A 23,421-nucleotide genomic window follows, 5' to 3' on the forward strand; every position below is an offset into this window, starting at 1 on the left:
AGCGTTTTCTGCCCCTTTGGTGTTCCGTAACTCCACCCATACCGATTCCACATTATCCAAGCTAATGTCCTTTCTTACTATTGCGTTAATTTCCTCTTTAACCAGCAACGCCACCCCACCTCCTTTTCCTTTCTGTCTATCCTTGCTGAATGTTGAATACCCTGGATGTTGAGTTCCCAGCCTTGGTCACCCTGGAGCCATGTCTCCGTGATGCCAATTACATCGTATCCGTTACTTGCTGCCTGCGCAGTTAATTCATCCACCTTATTCCAAATACTCCTCGCATTGAGGCACAGGGCCTTCAGGCTTGTCTTTTTAACACACTTTGCCCCTTTAGAATTTGTTGTAATGTGGCCCTTTTTGATTGTATGTGTGTGTCTCTCTCTCTCTGGTCCACTAGGTTGGCCCTATTCCTGCTGTTGCTGCCTCCAGCCTCTAGCACCATCTCCCTGCGGGATTTGCAAGGCCGGTTTGCGACCCCGGATTACCCCCAAGGATACCCCAATGACGTGTCCCAGACCTGGGAGATCAAGGTCCCCAGTGGCTATGGGATCCAGCTCTCCTTCACTTACATTGACATCGAGCCGTCTGCTAACTGTGCCTACGACAATGTTCAGGTAAGTCCTTTCTGTCGGAGGACACCTGGTCGCTTCCACCATAACTCATGTGGAGGTACCTGACGCTGGCCTTTCTTCCTTCAGCTAATGCAGCTTCTCTGTACGTGTCTCCTGCTTACGTCGCTTCACTCTCAATGTACCTCACTCGATACACGCAACAATAATCTGTTCCACTCCGAGTTTGTCTCTCGACCTGTTCCGCTATCTATCACTGTCTCTCTATCACTGTCTGTCGGTCTGTCTGTCTATCTGTCTCTCTCTATAAATCTCTGTTTATCTGTCTCTTTATCTCCATATCACTATCTATCTCCATAAATGTCTGTCTCTCTGTCTAGCTCTTTGTCTCTCTGTCTATCTCTCTCTATCAATGTAAACGTCTGTCTAGCTATCTCTATCTCTATCGTTATAAATATATGTCTGTCTGTCTGTCTAGGGGAGGTGCAGCGAGACCAATGGCCGACTCCTGAACCTATTGTCGATGTTTCTATGGCTGGCTCTTTGTCTGTCTGTCTGTCTCTCTCTCTATATAAATCTATCTTTCTATAAATCTCCTGTCTGTCTGTCTCTCTCTCTATAAATCTATCTTTCTATAAATCTCCTGTCTGTCTGTCTCTCTCTCTATAAATCTATCTTTCTATAAATTTCCTGTCTGTCTGTCTGTCTGTTGAAACATGACTGAAAGAGGGGCAGGTATGGTAGCTCAACATTACTGGTTACAGGGTTTTCAGAGGGGATGGGGCTGATCGCAGTATCGATTAACTAAATAACTACAGCGGTGCGGAGGGCTGGTATGTCAGAAGGATCATCAAATGAGGCCAGATGGGTTGAACTGAACAACAAAAAAAAGGGGCGATCACAATGCTGGGAGTGGACTATCGAACAACCCCCCCACCTCACCCAAAAACAGTCAGTGGGAGATAGAAGAGCAAATGAGTAAGCAATCTCTCTCTCTCTCTCTCTCTCTCTGTCTGTATCGGTCAGTATCTTTCTCTCTCTCGCTCTCTCACTCGCGCTCGCTCTATCTCTCCCTGTATCTCTCTCTCTCTCTCTCTCGAGCTCTCTCTCCCTGTATTTCTCTCTCCGTGTATCTCTCGCTCCCGGTATCTCTCTCTCTCTCGGTATCTCTCTCTCTCTCGGTATCTCTCTCTCTCCCTGTATCTCTCTCTCCCTGTATCTCTCTCTCCCTGGATCTCTCTCTCCCTGGATCTCTCTCTCCCTGTATCTCTCTCTCCCTGTATCTCTCTCTCCCTGTATCTCTCGCTCCCTGTATCTCTCGCTCCCTGTATCTCTCTCTCCCTGTATCTCTCTCTCCCTGTATCTCTCTCCCTGTATCTCTCTCTCCCTGTATCTCTCTCTCCCTGTATCTCTCTCCCTGTATCTCTCTCTCTGTATATTTCTCTCCCTGTATCTCTCTCCCTGTATCTCTCTCTCCCTGTATCTCTTTCTCCCTGTATCTCTCTCCCTGTATCTCTCTCTCCCTGTATCTCTCTCCATGTATCGCTCTCTCCCTGTATCTCTCTCCCCCTGTATCTCTCTCCCCTGTATCTCTCTTTCCTGTATCTCTCTCTGTATCTCTCTCTCCCTGTATCTCTCTCTCCCTGTATCTCTCTCTCTCCCTGTATCTCTCTCTCCCTGTATCTCTCTCCCTGTATCTCTCTCCCTGTATCTCTCTCCCTGTATCTCTCTCTCTGTATATTTCTCTCCCTGTATCTCTCTCCCTGTATCTCTCTCTTCCTGTATCTCTCTCCCTGTATCTCTCTCTCCCTGTATCTCTCTCTCCCTGTATCTCTCTCTCCCTGTATCTCTCTCCCCCTGTATCTCTCTCTCCCTGTATCTCACTCCCCCTGTATCTCTCTCTCCCTGTATCTCTCTCTCCCTGTATCTCTCTCTCCCTGTATCTATCTCCCCCTGTATCTCTCTCCCCCTGTATCTCTCTCTCCTATATCTCTCTCTCCCTGTATCTCTCTCTGTATCTCTCTCTCCCTGTATCTCTCTCTCCCTGTATCTCTCTCCCCCTGTATCTCTCTCTCCCTGTATCTATCTCCCCCTGTATCTCTCTCTCCCTGTATCTCTCTCTCCCTGTATCTCTCTCTCCCTGTATCTCTCTCCCCCTGTATCTCTCTCTCCCTGTATCTCTCTCTCCCTGCATCTCTCTCTCCCTGTATCTATCTCCCCCTGTATCTCTCTCCCCCTGTATCTCTCTCTCCCTGTATCTCTCTCTCCCTGTATCTCTCTCTGTATCTCTCTCTCCCTGTATCTCTCTCTCCCTGTATCTCTCTCCCCCTGTATCTCTCTCTCCCTGTATCTCTCTCCCCCTGTATCTCTCTCTCCCTGTATCTCTCTCTCCCTGTATCTCTCTCTGTATCTCTCTCTCCCTGTATCTCTCTCCCTGTATCTCTCTCTCCCTGTATCTCTCTCCCTGTATCTCTCTCCCCCTGTATCTCTCTCTCCCTGTATCTCTCTCTCCGTGTATCTCTCTCCCCCTGTATCTCTCTCTCCCTGTATCTCTCTGTATCTCTCTCTCCCTATATCTCTCTCTCCCTGTATCTCTCTCTCACTGTATCTCTCTCCCTGTATCTCTCTCTCCCTGTATCTCTCTCTCCGTGTATCTCTCTCCCCCTGTATCTCTCTCTCCCTGTATCTCTCTGTATCTCTCTCTCCCTGTATCTCTCTCCCCCTGTATCTCTCTCTCCCTGTATCTCTCTCTCCCTGTATCTCTCTCTCCCTGTATCTCTCTCTCCCTGTATCTCTCTCCCCCTGTATCTCTCTCTCCCTGTATCTCTCTGTATCTCTCTCTCCCTGTATCTCTCTCTCCCTGTATCTCTCTCTCCCTGTATCTCTCTCCCTGTATCTCTCTCTCTATGTATCTCTCTCCCCCTGTATCTCTCTCTCCATGTATCTCTCTCCCCCTGTATCTCTCTCCCCTGTATCTCTCTTTCCTGTATCTCTCTCTGTATCTCTCTCTCCCTGTATCTCTCTCTCCCTGTATCTCTCCCTCCCTGTATCTCTCTCCCTGTATCTCTCTCTCCCTGTATCTCTCTCTCCCTGTATCTCTCTCTCCCTGTATCTCTCTCCCCGTGTATCTCTCTCTCCCTGTATCTCTCTCTCCCTGTATCTCTCTCCCTGTATTTCTCTCTCCCTGTATCTCTCTCTCCCTGTATCACTCTCTCCCTGTATCTCTCTCTCCGTGTATCTCTCTCTCCCTGTATCACTCTCTCCCTGTATCTCTCTCTCCGTGTATCTCTCTCTCCCTGTATCTCTCTCTGCCTGTATCTCTCTCTCCCTGTATCTCTCTCGCCCTGTATCTTCTCCCCCTGTATCTCTCTCCCCCTGTATCTCTCTCTCCCTGTATCTCTCTCCCCCTGTATCTCTCTCTCCCTGTATCTCTCTCTCCCTGTATCTCTCTGTATCTCTCTCTCCCTGTATCTCTCTCCCTGTATCTGTCTCCCTGTATCTCTCTCTCCCTGTATCTCTCTCTCCCTGTATCTCTCTCTCCGTGTATCTCTCTCTCCCTGTATTTCTCTCTCCCTGTGTCTCTCTCTCCCTGTATCTCTCTCTCCCTGTATCTTCTCTCCCTGTATCTCTCTCCCCCTGTATCTCTCTCTCCCTGTATCTCTCTCCCCCTGTATCTCTCTTTCCCTGTATCTCTCTCTCCCTGTATCTCTCTGTATCTCTCTCTCCCTGTATCTCTCTCCCTGTATCTGTCTCCCTGTATCTCTCTCTCCCTGTATCTCTCTCTCCCTGTATCTCTCTCTCTGTGTATCTCTCTCCCCCTGTATCTCTCTCTCTCCCTGTATCTCTCTGTATCTCTCTCTCCCTGTATCTCTCTCTCCCTGTATCTCTCTCTCCCTGTATCTCTCTCTCCCTGTATCTCTCTCCCTGTATCTCTCTCTCCCTGTATCTCTCTCTCCGTGTATCTCTCTCTCCCTGTATCTCTCTCTCCCTGTATCTCTCTGTATCTCTCTCTCTCTGTATCTCTCTCTCCCTGTATCTCTCTCTCCCTGTATCTCTCTCCGTGTATCTCTCTCTCCCTGTATCTCTCTCTCCCTGTATCTCTCTCTCCGTGTATCTCTCTCCCCATGTATCTCTCTCTCCCTGTATCTCTCTGTATCTCTCTCTCCCTGTATCTCTCTCTCCCTGTATCTCTCTCTCCCTGTATCTCTCTCCCTGTATCTCTCTCTCTCTGTATCTCTCTCCCCCTGTATCTCTCTCCCCTGTATCTCTCTTTCCTGTATCTCTCTCTGTATCGCTCTCTCCCTGTATCTCTCTCTCCCTGTATCTCTCTCTCCCTGTATCTCTCTCTCCCTGTATCTCTCTCCCTGTATCTCTCTCTCCCTGTATCTCTCTCTCCGTGTATCTCTCTCCCCCTGTATCTCTCTCTCCCTGTATCTCTCTGTATCTCTCTCTCCCTGTATCTCTCTCCCCCTGTTTCTCTCTCTCCCTGTATCTCTCTCTCTGTATCTCTCTCTCCCTGTATCTCTCTCTGTATCTCTCTCTCCCTGTATCTCTCTCTGTATCTCTCTCTCCCTGTATCTCTCTCTCCCTGTATCTCTCTCTCCCTGTATCTCTCTCTCCCTGTATCTCTCTCCCTGTATCCCTCTCTCCGTGTATCTCTCTCTCTCTCTGTATCTCTCTCCCCCTGTATCTCTCTCTCCCTGTATTTCTCTCTCTCTGTATCTCTCCCTCCCTGTATCTCTCTCTCCCTGTATCTCTCTCTCTGTATCGCTCTCTCCCTGTATCTCTCTCTCCCTGTATCTCTCCCTCCCTGTATCTCTCTCTCCCTGTATCTCTCTCTCTGTATCTCTCTCTCCCTGTATCTCTCTCCCCCTGTATCTCTCTCTCCCCCTGTATCTCTCTCCCCCTGTATCTCTCTCTCCCTGTATCTCTCCCCCTGTATCTCTCTCTCCCTGCATCTCTCGCTATCTATCTCTTTATCTCGGACTCTCCATTGATTGTCATCCTCTGCCTGTGCCGGCTGATGTATCTGAAGAGTCACCAATAATGTTGCACTGTTCTTTCCCCCTCGGAACTGCCTCCCAGATCCAAGCTGATGAAGCCCTGTACCCACCAAGCTGTGGCAGCTGGACTGGAGACTGGAAAAAATTCCACTTTCCCCGGGAATACCACACCTCAGGAAACTGGATGTGGGTGACCTTTCGGTCGGATTTCTCCAACGAGGAGCGTTACACTGGATTCTCTGCCTATTACACGGCGGTCGGTGAGAGTTACAGCAAACCCGCACGGAATGCAGGGCACAGGAAGAGACCATTGGGTCCCAGCGCTCCGAGCCGGGGCTTATGCTCCACACCAGCCCCCTCCCACCCCTCTCCATCTCACCCCATCACCATTCCTTTCCATCCCTTTCTCCCTCCTGTGTTTATCCAGCTGCCCCCTCAAATGTATCTCTGCGACTGGCTCACCCAGTCCCTGAGGGAGCGAGCCCCACATTCTCACCACTCTCTGGGGCGAAGACACTTCTCCCGAATCCCCCCGTGGGATATATGAGCGACGACCTTATATCCATGTCCCCTTCATGTTGGACGCTCCCACAAAACATTGATCAACATTGGACGTATGATAGGAACATGGAGACAAGGAAAACAGGAGCAGGAGTCGGCCATTCGGCCCCTCGAGCCTGCTCCGCCATTCAATATGATCATGGTCCTCTATCTCAACACCATATTCCCGCTTTCTCCCCAGGCCCCGTGAGGCCTTTTGTGTCGATCTCCCTCTTAAATATATTCAGTGACTTGGCCTTCTGTGGGAGAGCATCCCGCAGGTCCACCACCCTCTGAGTGAAGACATTTCTCCTCATCTCGCTCCGGAATTTCCTACCCCGTATCCTGAGACTGTGTGAGCCCTTGTTCTAGACTTCCCAGCCCCCGGGGAAACACCCTCCCCACATCCAGTCTGTCCAACCCCGTCAGAATGTTATACCTTTCAGTGAGATCCCCTCTCTCTCGTTCTTCCACACTCCAGTGAACACAGGCCCAGTCCACCCAATCTCTCCTCGTACCACAGTCCTGCCCTCCCAGGAATCAGTCCGGTGAACCTTCGCTGCACTCCCTCTGTGGCAAGTGTATCCTTCCTGGGGTAAGGAGACCAGAACTGCTCACAGTTCAATGATCCCGAGTGAATTTATTAGCCGAGGCATAGAACACAAGAGCAGGGAGGTTATGCTTGAACTGTATAAAACACTGGTTAGGTCACAGCTGGAGTACTGCGTGCAGTTCTGCTCACCGCACTACAGCTGGGATGTGTTTGCACTGGAGAGGGTACAGAGGAGATTTACCAGGATGTTGCACTGGAGAGGGTACAGAGGAGATTTACCAGGATGTTGCACTGGAGAGGGTACAGAGGAGATTTACCAGGATGTTGCACTGGAGAGGGTACAGAGGAGATTTACCAGGATGTTGCACTGAAGAGGGTACAGAGGAGATTTACCAGGATGTTGCACTAGAGAGGGTACAGAGGAGATTGACCAGGATGTTGCACTGGAGAGGGTACAGAGGAGATTTACCAGGATGTTGCACTGGAGAGGGTACAGAGGAGATTGACCAGGATGTTGCACTAGAGAGGGTACAGAGGAGATTTACCAGGATGTTGCACTGGAGAGGGTACAGAGGAGATTTACCAGGATGTTGCACTAGAGAGGGTACAGAGGAGATTTACCAGGATGTTGCACTAGAGAGGGTACAGAGGAGATTTACCAGGATGTTGCACTGGAGAGGGTACAGAGGAGATTTACCAGGATGTTGCACTAGAGAGGGTACAGAGGAGATTTACCAGGATGTTGCACTGGAGAGGGTACAGAGGAGATTTACCAGGATGTTGCACTGGAGAGGGTACAGAGGAGATTTACCAGGATGTTGCACTAGAGAGGGTACAGAGGAGATTTACCAGGATGTTGCACTGGAGAGGGTGCAGAGGAGATTTACCAGGATGTTGCACTGGAGAGGTTACAGAGGAGATTTACCAGGATGTTGCACTGGAGAGGGTACAGAGGAGATTTACCAGGATGTTGCACTGGAGAGGGTACAGAGGAGATTTACCAGGATGTTGCACTGGAGAGGGTGCAGAGGAGATTTACCAGGATGTTGCACTGGAGAGGGTACAGAGGAGATTTACCAGGATGTTGCACTGGAGAGGGTACAGAGGAGATTTACCAGGATGTTGCACTGGAGAGGGTACAGAGGAGATTTACCAGGATGTTGCACTGGAGAGGGTACAGAGGAGATTTACCAGGATGTTGCACTGGAGAGAGTACAGAGGAGATTTACCAGGATGTTGCACTAGTGTGGGTACAGAGGAGATTTACCAGGATGTTGCACTGGAGAGGGTACAGAGGAGATTTACCAGGATGTTGCACTGGAGAGGGTACAGAGGAGATTTAGCATAATGTTGCCTGGACTGGAGAATTTTAGCGATGAGGAAGGATTGGATAGACTGGGGTTGTTTGCTTTGGAACAGAGGAGGCTGAGGGGAGACCTGATTGAGGTGGATAAAATGATGAGGGGCCTGGATCGAGTGGATAGGACGGATCTGTGTCCCTTGGCAGAGGGGTCAACAACCAGGGGGCCGTGGATTGAAAGTAATTGGGGGCGGGGGAGGTTTAGAGAGGGCTTGAGGGGAAATGTCTTCACCCAGAGGGGGGTGAGGGTCTGGGGCAGGGTCTGGGGTGGAACTCACGGCCTGAAAGGGCGGGAGAGGCAGAAAACCCTCACCACAGCAGGCAGTGCAGCTTGAAGTGCCGTGACCTACGGAGCGAGGGAGCGAGAGCGGGATAGTGGGATGAGGCCGGGTCGGACACGATGGGCCCAAATGGCCTCCTTCCTTTGCTGTACATTTCTCTGGTTCCCTGATTCTGTCTCCCTTTCATTGTAGATGTGAATGAATGCGAAGAATCCAATCCGTGCAGCCATTTCTGCAACAACCACATTGGAGGCTTTCTCTGCACTTGTCGTCCTGGCTACGTCCTGCAGGAAAACCAACGATTGTGTGGAGGTAAGTCTCACCCTGTCCAGTCCCCGACCTTCTGCTGTTAGTATCCTCGCTTCAATGGAAAATAAACCCTCGCATTCACATGGCGCCTGTCACGATCTCGCCAAATCCCACTGCGCTTTACACAACAATGAAGTACTTTATTAAAACGCGGTCAACTGTTGTCAATTCAGCCGTGTCTCAGCGGGCAGGACACTCGCCTCGGAGTCAGGAGGTTGTGGGTTCAGTTCCCACCCCCCGGGACACTCGCCTCGGAGTCAGGAGGTTGTGGGTTCAGTTCCCACCCCCAGGGACACTCGCCTCGGAGTCAGGAGGTTGTGGGTTCAGTTCCCACTCCCAGGGACACTCGCCTCGGAGTCAGGAGGTTGTGGGTTCAGTTCCCACCCCCAGGGACACTCGCCTCGGAGTCAGGAGGTTGTGGGTTCAGTTCTCACTCCCAGGGACACTCGCCTCGGAGTCAGGAGGTTGTGGGTTCAGTTCCCACCCCCAGGGACACTCGCCTCGGAGTCAGGAGGTTGTGGGTTCAGTTCCCACTCCCAGGGACACTCGCCTCGGAGTCAGGAGGTTGTGGGTTCAGTTCTCACTCCCAGGGACACTCGCCTCGGAGTCAGGAGGTTGTGGGTTCAGTTCCCACCCCCAGGGACACTCGCCTCGGAGTCAGGAGGTTGTGGGTTCAGTTCTCACTCCCAGGGACACTCGCCTCGGAGTCAGGAGGTTGTGGGTTCAGTTCCCACCCCCCGGGACACTCGCCTCGGAGTCAGGAGGTTGTGGGTTCAGTTCCCACCCCCAGGGACACTCGCCTCGGAGTCAGGAGGTTGTGGGTTCAGTTCCCACCCTCCGGGACACTCGCCTCGGAGTCAGGAGGTTGTGGGTTCAGTTCCCACTCCCAGGGACACTCGCCTCGGAGTCAGGAGGTTGTGGGTTCAGTTCCCACCCCCAGGGACACTCGCCTCGGAGTCAGGAGGTTGTGGGTTCAGTTCCCACCCCCAGGGACACTCGCCTCGGAGTCAGGAGGTTGTGGGTTCAGTTCCCACTCCCAGGGACACTCGCCTCGGAGTCAGGAGGTTGTGGGTTCTGTTCCCACCCCCAGGGACACTCGCCTCGGAGTCAGGAGGTTGTGGGTTCAGTTCCCACTCCCAGGGACACTCGCCTCGGAGTCAGGAGGTTGTGGGTTCTGTTCCCACCCCCAGGGACACTCGCCTCGGAGTCAGGAGGTTGTGGGTTCAGTTCCCACTCCCAGGGACACTCGCCTCGGAGTCAGGAGGTTGTGGGTTCAGTTCCCACTCCCAGGGACACTCGCCTCGGAGTCAGGAGGTTGTGGGTTCAGTTCCCACCCCCAGGGACACTCGCCTCGGAGTCAGGAGGTTGTGGGTTCAGTTCTCACTCCCAGGGACACTCGCCTCGGAGTCAGGAGGTTGTGGGTTCAGTTCCCACCCCCAGGGACACTCGCCTCGGAGTCAGGAGGTTGTGGGTTCAGTTCTCACTCCCAGGGACACTCGCCTCGGAGTCAGGAGGTTGTGGGTTCAGTTCCCACCCCCAGGGACACTCGCCTCGGAGTCAGGAGGTTGTGGGTTCAGTTCTCACTCCCAGGGACACTCGCCTCGGAGTCAGGAGGTTGTGGGTTCAGTTCCCACCCCCCGGGACACTCGCCTCGGAGTCAGGAGGTTGTGGGTTCAGTTCCCACCCCCAGGGACACTCGCCTCGGAGTCAGGAGGTTGTGGGTTCAGTTCCCACCCTCCGGGACACTCGCCTCGGAGTCAGGAGGTTGTGGGTTCAGTTCCCACTCCCAGGGACACTCGCCTCGGAGTCAGGAGGTTGTGGGTTCAGTTCCCACCCCCAGGGACACTCGCCTCGGAGTCAGGAGGTTGTGGGTTCAGTTCCCACCCCCAGGGACACTCGCCTCGGAGTCAGGAGGTTGTGGGTTCAGTTCCCACTCCCAGGGACACTCGCCTCGGAGTCAGGAGGTTGTGGGTTCTGTTCCCACCCCCAGGGACACTCGCCTCGGAGTCAGGAGGTTGTGGGTTCAGTTCCCACTCCCAGGGACACTCGCCTCGGAGTCAGGAGGTTGTGGGTTCTGTTCCCACCCCCAGGGACACTCGCCTCGGAGTCAGGAGGTTGTGGGTTCAGTTCCCACTCCCAGGGACACTCGCCTCGGAGTCAGGAGGTTGTGGGTTCAGTTCCCACTCCCAGGGACACTCGCCTCGGAGTCAGGAGGTTGTGGGTTCAGTTCCCACTCCCAGGGACACTCGCCTCGGAGTCAGGAGGTTGTGGGTTTAGTTCCCACTCCCAGGGACACTCGCCTCGGAGTCAGGAGGTTGTGGGTTCAGTTCCCACTCCCAGGGACACTCGCCTCGGAGTCAGGAGGTTGTGGGTTCAGTTCCCACCCCCAGGGACACTCGCCTCGGAGTCAGGAGGTTGTGGGTTCAGTTCCCACTCCCAGGGACACTCGCCTCGGAGTCAGGAGGTTGTGGGTTCAGTTCCCACACCCAGGGACACTCGCCTCGGAGTCAGGAGGTTGTGGGTTCGGTTCCCACCCCCAGGGACACGAGCACAAAAATCCAGGCCGACACTCCCCAGTGCAGTACTGAGGGGGCTCCGCACTGTCGGAGGGACAGTACTGAGGGAGTGCCGCACTGTCGGAGGGGCAGTACTGAGGGAGTGCCGCACTGTCGTAGGGACAGTGCTGAGGGAGTGCCGCACTGTCGGAGGGGCAGTACTGAGGGAGTGCCGCACTGTCGGAGGGGCAGTACTGAGGGAGTGCCGCACTGTCGGAGGGGCAGTACTGAGGGAGCCCCGCACTGTCGGAAGGACAGTACTGAGGGAGTGCCGCACTGTCGGAGGGACAGTACTGAGGGAGCCCCGCACTGTCGGAGGGGCAGTACTGAGGGAGCCCCGCACTGTCGGAGGGGCAGTACTGAGGGAGTGCCGCACTGTCGGAGGGGCGGTACTGAGGGAGTGCCGCACTGTCGGAGGGGCAGTACTGAGGGAGTGCCGCACTGTCGGAGGGGCAGTACTGAGGGAGTGCCGCACTGTCGGAGGGGCAGTACTGAGGGAGTGCCGCACTGTCGGAGGGGCAGTACTGAGGGAGTGCCGCACTGTCGGAGGGGCAGTACTGAGGGAGTGCCGCACTGTCGGAGGGGCAGTACTGAGGGAGTGCTGCACTGTCGGAGGGGCAAACTCCTCTGCACCCTCTCCAGTGGCAACCACATCGCGGCGAGCAGGACTGCGTACGCAGTACTCCAGCTGTGGCCTAACCGGTGTTTTATCGCCTTTGAGCATAACCCACACACCCCCCTCCCGGCTCTTGTATTCCACGCCTTGCCCGGTGAAAGGCCGGTGTTTCCAGCGCTGGCTGCTTTTACGTCTGTGGCTGTCCGCTCCCAGTGAGATGCAGCGGAGAGATCTTCACTCGATTCAAGGGCCTCATCACCAGCCCCAACTACCCTGAGCACTACGCAGAGAATTCGAAGTGTCACTACACCATTCGCATCGAGCAGGGCTTCCAGATCATGCTCAATTTCACCAGCCATTTCAACATCCAACGAGACGCTTTCGGCCAATGTACGGCCGATGTCTTAAAGGTAGGGCCCCCCTCAAAGGCACCGGCTCCATTAATAATCTCCACTTTGGCCAAAATAATCCAGAGACAGCTTCTGATTGAAAGGGAGAAAGATTACAAAGTGCGGCAGTACAGCGGGACCTGGGGGTTACTTGTACATGAAACACAAAAGGTTAGTCTGCAGGTACAGCAAGTGATCAGGAAGGGCCAATGGTATCTGGGCCTTTATTGCAAAGGGGATGGAGTATAAAAGCAGGGAAGTCTTGCTCCAGTTACACAGGGTATTGGTGAGGCCACACCTGGAGTACTGCGTGTACAGTTCTGCTCTCCGTATTTACCAAAGGATATACTTTGCTTTGGAGGCAGTTCAGAGAGGTTCACTCGGTTGATTCCGGGGATGAGGGGGTTGACTTATGAGGAAAGGTTGAGGAGGTTGGGCCTCTACTCATTGGAGTTCAGAAGAATGAGAGGTGATCTGATGGCAACGTATCAGATTATGAGGGGGGCTCGACAAGGTGGATGCAGAGAGGAGGTTACAGAGATAGGGAGCGGTGTAGGGGCTGGAGGAGGTGACAGAGATAGGGAGGGGTGTATGGGCTGGAGGAGGTTACAGAGATAGGGAGGGGTGTAGGTGCTGGAGGAGGTTACAGAGATAGGGAGGGGTGTAGGTGCTGGAGGAGGTTACAGAGATAGGGAGGGGTGTAGGGACTGGAGGTGGTTACAGAGATAGGGAGGGGTGTAGGGGCTGGAGGAGGTTACAGAGATAGGGAGGGGTGTAGGGGCTGGAGGAGGTAACAGAGATAGGGAGGGGTGTAGGGGCTGGAGGAGGTTACAGAGATAGGGAGGGGTGTAGGGACTGGAGGTGGTTACAGAGATAGGGAGGGGTGTAGGGGCTGGAGGAGGTTACAGAGATAGGGAGGAGTGTAGGGGCTGGAGGAGGTTACAGAGATAGGGAGGAGTGTAGGGGCTGGAGGAGGTTACAGAGATAGGGAGGGGTGTAGGGGCTGGAGAAGGTTACAGAGATAGGGAGGGGTCGATGGGCCATGGAGTGGATTTGTAAATAATAATGGAGAATTTTGAAATCGAGGCGTTGCTTAACTGGGAGCTAACGTGGGGCAGTGAGCACAGGGGGTGATGGGTGAGTGGGACTGGGTGTGAGTTAGGACACGGGGTCAGTGAGCACAGGGGGTGATGGGTGAGTGGGACTGGGTGTGAGTTAGGACACGGGTCAGTGAGCACAGGGGGTGATGGGTGAGTGGGACTGGGTGTGAGTTCGGACACGGGGCAGTGAGCACAGGGGGTGATGGGTGAGTGGGACTGGGTGTGAGTTAGGACACGGGGCACAGGGGGTGATGGGTGAGTGGGACTGGGTGTGAGTTAGGACACGGGGTCAGTGAGCACAGGGAGTGATGGGTGAGTGGGACTGGATGTGAGTTAGGACACGGGGTCAGTGAGCACAGGGGGTGATGGGTGAGTGGGACTCGGTGTGAGTTAGGACACGGGGCACAGGGGGTGATGGGTGAGTGGGACTGGGTGTGAGTTAGGACACGGGGCACAGGGGGTGATGGGTGAGTGGGACTGGGTGTGAGTTAGGACACGGGGCAGTGAGCACAGGGGGTGATGGGTGAGTGGGACTGGGTGTGAGTTAGGACACGGGGCAGTGAGCACAGTGGGTGATGGGTGAGTGGGACTGGGTGTGAGTTAGGACACGGCGGCAGTGAGCACAGGGGGTGATGGGTGAGTGGGACTGGGTGTGAGTTAGGACATGGGGTCAGTGAGCACAGGGGGTGATGTGTGAGTGGGACTGGGTGTGAGTTAGGACACGGGGTCAGTGAGCACAGGGGGTGATGGGTGAGTGGGACCGGGTGTGAGTTAGGACACGGAGCAGTGAGCACAGGGGGTGATGGGTTAGTGGGACTGGGTGTGAGTTAGGACACGGGGTCAGTGAGCACAGGGGGTGATGGGTGAGTGGGACTGGGTGTGAGTTAGGACACGGGGTCAGTGAGCACAGGGGGTGATGGGTGAGTGGGACTGGGTGTGAGTTAGGACACGGGGTCAGTGAGCACAGGGGGTGATGGGTGAGTGGGACTGGGTGTGAGTTAGGACACGGGGCAGTGAGCACACGGGGTGATGGGTGAGTGGGACTGGGTGTGAGTTAGGACGCGGGGTCAGTGTGCACAGGGGGTGATGGGTGAGTGGGACTCGGTGTGAGTTAGGACACGGGGCACAGGGGGTGATGGGTGAGTGGGACTGGGTGTGAGTTAGGACACGGGGCACAGGGGGTGATGGGTGAGTGGGACTGGGTGTGAGTTAGGACACGGGGCACAGGGGGTGATGGGTGAGTGGGACTCGGTGTGAGTTAGGACACGGGGCACAGGGGGTGATGGGTGAGCGGGACTCGGTGTGAGTTGGGACACGGGACACAGGGGGTGATGGGTGAGTGGGACTGGGTGCGAGTTAGGACACGGGGTCAGTGAGCACAGGGGGTGATGGGTGAGCGGGACTCGGTGTGAGTTAGGACACGGGGTCAGTGAGCACAGGGGGTGATGGGTGAGTGGGACTGGGTGTGAGTTGGGACACGGGACACAGGGGGTGATGGGTGAGTGGGACTCGGTGTGAGTTGGGACACGGGACACAGGGGGTGATGGGTGAGTGGGACTGGGTGTGAGTTAGGACACGGGGTCAGTGAGCACAGGGGGTGATGGGGGAGCGGGACTGGGTGTGAGTTAGGACACGGGGTCAGTGAGCACAGGGGGTGATGGGTGAGTGGGACTGGGTGTGAGTTAGGACACGGGGCAGTGAGCACAGGGGGTGATGGGTGAGCGGGACTCGGTGTGAGTTGGGACACGGGGTGAACAGCCGAGTTTCGGATCACCTCTAGTTTACGTCGGGTAGAACGTGGGAGGCCGGCCAGGAGCGCAGTGCGTTGGAATAGTCGAGTCTGGAGGGAAGAGAGGCAGGGGTGAGGGTTTCAGCAGTAGATGAGCTGAGGGAGGGAGCCGGAGATGGGCGATGTTACGGAGGGTGGTGATAAGCGAGTTGAGTCATACTGCGCTGTGCGGTGTTGTGATCGAATGAATGTTGCCCCGTTGAAGTATGTTTTGTGTCCAGCCAAACAGTGTCCAGTCGAGATCTTGGAGCACAATGTCTTGCAGCCAAAGAACTCGGATTACGACTACAAGGATTCGGTTCGAGTGCGTTGCGAAAGTGGATATGAACTATATGTAAGTTCTTCTCATGTGAACCTCTTCGGGGAACGATCTCGAACTCTGAGGGCCAACTCAATTTCGGGCAATGCTGACAAACCATCGCTCTTTCACCTGATAGGTCCAAGTCAGCATGGATTTGTGAAAGGGAAATCACGCTTGACAAATCTTCTGGAATTTTTTGAGGATATTTCCAGTAGAGTGGACAAGGGAGAACCAGTTGATGTGGTGTATTTGGACTTTCAGAAGGCTTTCGACAAGGTCCCACACAAGAGATTAATGTGCAAAGTTAGAGCACATGGGATTGGGGGTAGTGTACTGACATGGATTGAGAACTGGTTGTCAGACAGGAAGCAAAGAGTAGGAGTAAATGGGGACTTTTCAGAATGGCAGGTAGTGACTAGTGGGGTACCGCAGGGTTCTGTGCTGGGGCCCCAGCTGTTTACATTGTACATTAATGATTTAGACGAGGGGATTAAATGTAGTATCTCCAAATTTGCGGATGACACGAAGTTGGGTGGCAGTGTGAGCTGCGAGGAGGATGCTATGAGGTTGCAGAGTGACTTGGATAGGTTAGGTGAGTGGGCAAATGCATGGCAGATGAAGTATAATGTGGATAAATGTGAGGTTATCCACTTTGGTGGTAAAAACAGAGAGACAGACTATTATCTGAATGGTGACAGATTAGGAAAAGGGGAGGTGCAACGAGACCTGGGTGTCATGGTACATCAGTCATTGAAGGTTGGCCATGCAGGTACAGCAGGCGGTGAAGAAAGCAAATGGTTATGTTGGCCTTCATAGCGAGGGGATTTGAGTACAGGGGCAGGGAGGTGTTGCTACAGTTGTACAGGGCCTTGGTGAGACCACACCTGGAGTATTGTGTACAGTTTTGGTCTCCTAACCTGAGGAAGGACATTCTTGCTATTGAGGGAGTGCAGCGAAGGTTCACCAGACTGATTCCCGGGATGGCAGGACTGACATATGAGGAGAGACTGGATCAACTGGGCCTGTATTCACTGGAGTTTAGAAGAATGAGAGGGGATCTCATAGAAACATATAAAATTCTGTCGGGACTGGACAGGTTAGATGCAGGAAGAATGTTCCCGATGTTGGGGAAGTCCAGAACCAGGGACACAGTCTAAGGATAAGGGGTAAGTCATTTAGGACCGAGATGAGGAGAAACTTCTTCACTCAGAGAGTGGTGAACCTGTGGAATTCCCGGCCGCAGAGAGTTGTTGAGGCCAGTTCATTGGATATATTCCAGAGGGAGTTAGATCTGGCTCTTACGGCTATAGGGATCAAGGGGTATGGAGAGAAAGCAGGAAAGGGGTACTGAGGGAATGATCAGCCATGATCTTATTGAATGGTGGTGCAGGCTCGAAGGGCCCAATGGCCGACTCCTGAACCTATTGTCTATGTTTCGATAAGAAATAGGAGCAGGAGTCGGCCATTCGGCCCCTCGATCCTGCTCCGCCATTTAATACGACCATGGCTGATCCGATCATGGACACAGCTCCATTTCCCCGCCCGCTCCCCATAACCCTTCACTCCCTTATCGCTCAGAAATCTGTCGATCTCCACCTTAAATATATTCAACACCTCCACAGCTCTCTGAGGCAGAGAATTTCACAGATTTACAACCCTCTGAGAGAAGAAATTCCTCCTCATCTCAGTTTTAAATGGGCGGCCCCTTATTCTAAGACCATGCCCCCTAGTTCCAATCTCCCCCATCAGTGGGAACATCCTCTCTGCATCCACCTTGTCGAGCCCCCTCATAATCTGATACGTTTCGATAAGATCACCTCTCATTCTTCTGAATTCCAATGTGTAGAGGCCCAACCTCCTCAACCTTTCCTCATAAGTCAAACCCCTCATCCCCGGAATCAACTGAGTGAACCTTCTCTGAACTGCCTCCAAAGCAAGTATATCCTTTCGTAAATACGGAGACCAGAACTGTGCACACAGTACTCCAGGTGTGGCCTCACCAATACCCTGTGTAACTGGAGCAAGACTTCCCTGCTTTTATACTCCATCCCCTTTGCAATAAAGGCCCAGATACCATTGGCCCTTCCTGATCACTTGCTGTACCTGCAGACTAACCTTTTGTGTTTCATGTACAAGTAACCCCCAGGTCCCGCTGTACTGCAGCACTTTGCAATCTTTCTCCATTTCAATTATAATTCGTTATTTTCCTCCACTTCGGGCGGTCTCGGGCCAGGGACTCCCAGCAGTCGGTGGGGATATTGCATTTTATCCAGGAGGCTTTGAGGGTGTCCTCGAAACGTTTCCTCTGCCCACCTGGGCCTCGCTTGCCATGAAGGAGTTCCGTATGGAGCGCTTGCTTTGGGAGGTGATCAAGTGTGGTCAGAGCTTCGAGGCTGTGCTGTCGGAGGGGCAGTACCGAGGGAGTGCCGCACTGTCGGAGGGTCAGTACTGAGGGAGAGCCGCACTGTCGGAGGGACAGTACTGAGGGAGTGCCGCACTGTCGGAGGGGCAGTACTGAGGGAGTGCCGCACTGTCGGAGGGGCAGTACTGAGGGAGTGCCGCACTGTCGGAGGGGCAGTACTGAGGGAGAGCCGCACTGTCGGAGGGGCAGTACCGAGGGAGCCCCGCACTGTCGGAGGGGCAGTACTGAGGGAGCCCCGCACTGTCGGAGGGACAGTACTGAGGGAGTGCCGCACTGTCGGAGGGGCAGTACCGAGGGAGCCCCGCACTGTCGGAGGGGCAGTACTGAGGGAGCCCCGCACTGTCGGAGGGACAGTACTGAGGGAGTGCCGCACTGTCGGAGGGGCAGTACCGAGGGAGCCCCGCACTGTCGGAGGGGCAGTACTGAGGGAGTGCCGCACTGTCGGAGGGGCAGTACCGAGGGAGCCCCGCACTGTCGGAGGGGCAGTACTGAGGGAGCCCCGCACTGTCGGAGGGGCAGTACTGAGGGAGCCCTGCACTGTCGGAGGGGCAGTACTGAGGGAGCCCCGCACTGTCGGAGGGGCAGTACTGAGGGAGCCCCGCACTGTCGGAGGGGCAGTACTGAGGGAGTGCCGCACTGTCGGAGGGACAGTACTGAGGGAGTGCCGCACTGTCGGAGGGACAGTACTGAGGGAGCCCCGCACTGTCGGAGGGGCAGTACTGAGGGAGCCCCGCACTGTCGGAGGGGCAGTACTGAGGGAGTGCCGCACTGTCGGAGGGACAGTACTGAGGGAGTGCTGCACTGTCGGAGGGGCAGGACTGAGGGAGTGCCGCACTGTCGGAGGGGCAGTACTGAGGGAGTGCCGCACTGTCGGAGGGGCAGTACTGAGGGAGTGCCGCACTGTCGGAGGGGCAGTACTGAGGGAGTGCCGTACTGCGCTGTCGGAGGGGCAGTACTGAGGGAGTGCCGCACTGTCGGAGGGGCAGTACTGAGGGAGTGCCGCACTGTCGGAGGGGCAGTACTGAGGGAGCGCCGCACTGTCGGAGGGGCAGTACTGAGGGAGTGCCGCACTGTCGGAGGGGCAGTACTGAGGGAGTGCCGCACTGTCGGAGGGGCAGTACTGAGGGAGCCTCGCACTGTCGGAGGGGCAGTACTGAGGGAGTGCCGCACTGTCGGAGGGGCAGTACTCTAGCTGTGGCCTAACCGGTGTTTTATCACCTTTGAGCATAACCCACACCCCCTCCCTCCCCGCTCTTGTATTCCACGCCTTGCCCGGTGAAAGGCAGGTGTTTCCAGCGCTGGCTGCTTTTACGTCTGTGACTGTCCGCTCCCAGTGAGATGCAGCGGAGAGATCTTCACTCGATTCAAGGGCCTCATCACCAGCCCCAACTACCCTGAGCACTACGCAGAGAATTCGAAGTGTCACTACACCATTCGCATCGAGCAGGGCTTCCAGATCATGCTCAATTTCACCAGCCATTTCAACATCCAACGAGACGCTTTCGGCCAATGTACGGCCGATGTCTTAAAGGTAGGGCCCCCCTCAAAGGCACCGGCTCCATTAATAATCTCCACTTTGGCCAAAATAATCCAGAGACAGCTTCTGATTGAAATGGAGAGAGATTACAAAGTGCCGCAGTACAGCGGGACCTGGGGGTTACTTGTACATGAAACACAAAAGGTTAGTCTGCAGGTACAGCAAGTGATCAGGAAGGGCCAATGGTATCTGGGCCTTTATTGCAAAGGGGATGGAGTATAAAAGCAGGGAAGTCTTGCTCCAGTTACACAGGGTATTGGTGAGGCCACACCTGGAGTACTGCGTGCACAGTTCTGCTCTCCGTATTTACGAAAGGATATACTTTGCTTTGGAGGCAGTTCAGAGAAGGTTCACTCGGTTGATTCCGGAGATGAGGGGGTTGACTTATGAGGAAAGGTTGAGGAGGTTGGGCCGCTACTCATTGGAGTTCAGAAGAATGAGAGGTGATCTGATGGCAACGTATCAGATTATGAGGGGGGCTCGACAAGGTGGATGCAGAGAGGAGGTTACAGAGATAGGGAGCGGTGTAGGGGCTGGAGGAGGTGACAGAGATAGGGAGGGGTGTAGGTGCTGGAGGAGGTTACAGAGATAGGGAGGGGTGTAGGTGCTGGAGGAGGTTACAGAAATAGGGAGGGGTGTAGGGACTGGAGGTGGTTACAGAGATAGGGAGGGGTGTAGGGGCTGGAGGAGGTTACAGAGATAGGGAGGGGTGTAGGGGCTGGAGGAGGTAACAGAGATAGGGAGGGGTGTAGGGGCTGGAGGAGGTTACAGAGATAGGGAGGGGTGTAGGGACTGGAGGTGGTTACAGAGATAGGGAGGGGTGTAGGGGCTGGAGGAGGTTACAGAGATAGGGAGGAGTGTAGGGGCTGGAGGAGGTTACAGAGATAGGGAGGAGTGTAGGGGCTGGAGGAGGTTACAGAGATAGGGAGGGGTGTAGGGGCTGGAGAAGGTTACAGAGATAGGGAGGGGTCGATGGGCCATGGAGTGGATTTGTAAATAATAATGGAGAATTTTGAAATCGAGGCGTTGCTTAACTGGGAGCTAACGTGGGGCAGTGAGCACAGGGGGTGATGGGTGAGTGGGACTGGGTGTGAGTTAGGACACGGGGTCAGTGAGCACAGGGGGTGATGGGTGAGTGGGACTGGGTGTGAGTTAGGACACGGGGCAGTGAGCACAGGGGGTGATGGGTGAGTGGGACTGGGTGTGAGTTAGGACACGGGTCAGTGAGCACAGGGGGTGATGGGTGAGTGGGACTGGGTGTGAGTTCGGACACGGGGCAGTGAGCACAGGGGGTGATGGGTGAGTGGGACTGGGTGTGAGTTAGGACACGGGCACAGGGGGTGATGGGTGAGTGGGACTGGGTGTGAGTTAGGACACGGGGTCAGTGAGCACAGGGGGTGATGGGTGAGTGGGACTGGATGTGAGTTAGGACACGGGGTCAGTGAGCACAGGGGGTGATGGGTGAGTGGGACTCGGTGTGAGTTAGGACACGGGGCACAGGGGGTGATGGGTGAGTGGGACTGGGTGTGAGTTAGGACACGGGGCACAGGGGGTGATGGGTGAGTGGGACTGGGTGTGAGTTAGGACACGGGTCAGTGAGCACAGTGGGTGATGGGTGAGTGGGACTGGGTGTGAGTTAGGACACGGCGGCAGTGAGCACAGGGGGTGATGGGTGAGTGGGACTGGGTGTGAGTTAGGACATGGGGTCAGTGAGCACAGGGGGTGATGTGTGAGTGGGACTGGGTGTGAGTTAGGACACGGGGTCAGTGAGCACAGGGGGTGATGGGTGAGTGGGACCGGGTGTGAGTTAGGACACGGAGCAGTGAGCACAGGGGGTGATGGGTTAGTGGGACTGGGTGTGAGTTAGGACACGGGGTCAGTGAGCACAGGGGGTGATGGGTGAGTGGGACTGGGTGTGAGTTAGGACACGGGGTCAGTGAGCACAGGGGGTGATGGGTGAGTGGGACTGGGTGTGAGTTAGGACACGGGGTCAGTGAGCACAGGGGGTGATGGGTGAGTGGGACTGGGTGTGAGTTAGGACACGGGGCAGTGAGCACACGGGGTGATGGGTGAGTGGGACTGGGTGTTAGTTAGGACGCGGGGTCAGTGTGCACAGGGGGTGATGGGTGAGTGGGACTGGGTGTGAGTTAGGACACGGGGCACAGGGGGTGATGGGTGAGTGGGACTGGGTGTGAGTTAGGACACGGGGCACAGGGGGTGATGGGTGAGTGGGACTCGGTGTGAGTTAGGACACGGGGCACAGGGGGTGATGGGTGAGCGGGACTCGGTGTGAGTTGGGACACGGGACACAGGGGGTGATGGGTGAGTGGGACTGGGTGCGAGTTAGGACACGGGGTCAGTGAGCACAGGGGGTGATGGGTGAGCGGGACTCGGTGTGAGTTAGGACACGGGGTCAGTGAGCACAGGGGGTGATGGGTGAGTGGGACTGGGTGTGAGTTGGGACACGGGACACAGGGGGTGATGGGTGAGTGGGACTCGGTGTGAGTTGGGACACGGGACACAGGGGGTGATGGGTGAGTGGGACTGGGTGTGAGTTAGGACACGGGGTCAGTGAGCACAGGGGGTGATGGGGGAGCGGGACTGGGTGTGAGTTAGGACACGGGGTCAGTGAGCACAGGGGGTGATGGGTGAGCGGGACTCGGTGTGAGTTGGGACACGGGGTGAACAGCCGAGTTTCGGATCACCTCTAGTTTACGTCGGGTAGAACGTGGGAGGCCGGCCAGGAGCGCAGTGCGTTGGAATAGTCGAGTCTGGAGGGAAGAGAGGCAGGGGTGAGGGTTTCAGCAGTAGATGAGCTGAGGGAGGGAGCCGGAGATGGGCGATGTTTCGGAGGGTGGTGATAAGCGAGTTGAGTCATACTGCGCTGTGCGTTGCTGTGATCGAATGAATGTTGCCCCGTTGAAGTATGTTTTGTGTCCAGCCAAACAGTGTCCAGTCGAGATCTTGGAGCACAATGTCTTGCAGCCAAAGAACTCGGATTACGACTACAAGGATTCGGTTCGAGTGCGTTGCGAAAGTGGATATGAACTATATGTAAGTTCTTCTCATGTGAACCTCTTCGGGGAACGATCTCGAACTCTGAGGGCCAACTCAATTTCGGGCAATGCTGACAAACCATCGCTCTTTCACCTGATAGGTCCAAGTCAGCATGGATTTGTGAAAGGGAAATCACGCTCCACAAATCTGCTGGAAATTTTTGAGGATATTTCCAGTAGAGTGGACAAGGGAGAACCAGTTGATGTGGTGTATTTGGACTTTCAGAAGGCTTTCGACAAGGTCCCACACAAGAGATTAATGTGCAAAGTTAGAGCACATGGGATTGGGGGTAGTGTACTGACATGGATTGAGAACTGGTTGTCAGACAGGAAGCAAAGAGTAGGAGTAAATGGGGACTTTTCAGAATGGCAGGCAGTGACTAGTGGGGTACCGCAGGGTTCTGTGCTGGGGCCCCAGCTGTTTACATTGTACATTAATGATTTAGATGAGGGGATTAAATGTAGTATCTCCAAATTTGCGGATGACACGAAGTTGGGTGGCAGTGTGAGCTGCGAGGAGGATGCTATGAGGTTGCAGAGTGACTTGGATAGGTTAGGTGAGTGGGCAAATGCATGGCAGATGAAGTATAATGTGGATAAATGTGAGGTTATCCACTTTGGTGGTAAAAACAGAGAGACAGACTATTATCTGAATGGTGACAGATTAGGAAAAGGGGAGGTGCAACGAGACCTGGGTGTCATGGTACATCAGTCATTGAAGGTTGGCATGCAGGTACAGCAGGCGGTGAAGAAAGCAAATGGTTATGTTGGCCTTCATAGCGAGGGGATTTGAGTACAGGGGCAGGGAGGTGTTGCTACAGTTGTACAGGGCCTTGGTGAGACCACACCTGGAGTATTGTGTACAGTTTTGGTCTCCTAACCTGAGGAAGGACATTCTTGCTATTGAGGGAGTGCAGCGAAGGTTCACCAGACTGATTCCCGGGATGGCAGGACTGACATATGAGGAGAGACTGGATCAACTGGGCCTGTATTCACTGGAGTTTAGAAGAATGAGAGGGGATCTCATAGAAACATATA

The 23,421-nt window shown here is 54.7% G+C and overlaps 1 protein-coding gene across 1 annotated transcript; it reads left to right on the forward strand.

The window, feature by feature from the left end:
* Positions 1-400: 400 nt before the first annotated feature.
* Positions 401-22,381, forward strand: LOC139243855 (complement C1s subcomponent-like; the record flags this gene model as incomplete). The annotated part of the gene is made up of 7 exons (XM_070870878.1): positions 401-617; positions 5,658-5,835; positions 8,502-8,621; positions 12,003-12,199; positions 15,273-15,510; positions 19,125-19,301; positions 22,269-22,381. Coding segments are annotated over 7 exons (1,240 nt in total), but the record flags the coding sequence as incomplete, so codon positions are not given.
* Positions 22,382-23,421: the final 1,040 nt, after the last annotated feature.

This window comes from Pristiophorus japonicus, unplaced genomic scaffold (genome assembly GCF_044704955.1).
Source record: "Pristiophorus japonicus isolate sPriJap1 unplaced genomic scaffold, sPriJap1.hap1 HAP1_SCAFFOLD_1892, whole genome shotgun sequence".
Lineage (NCBI taxonomy): Eukaryota > Metazoa > Chordata > Chondrichthyes > Pristiophoridae > Pristiophorus > Pristiophorus japonicus.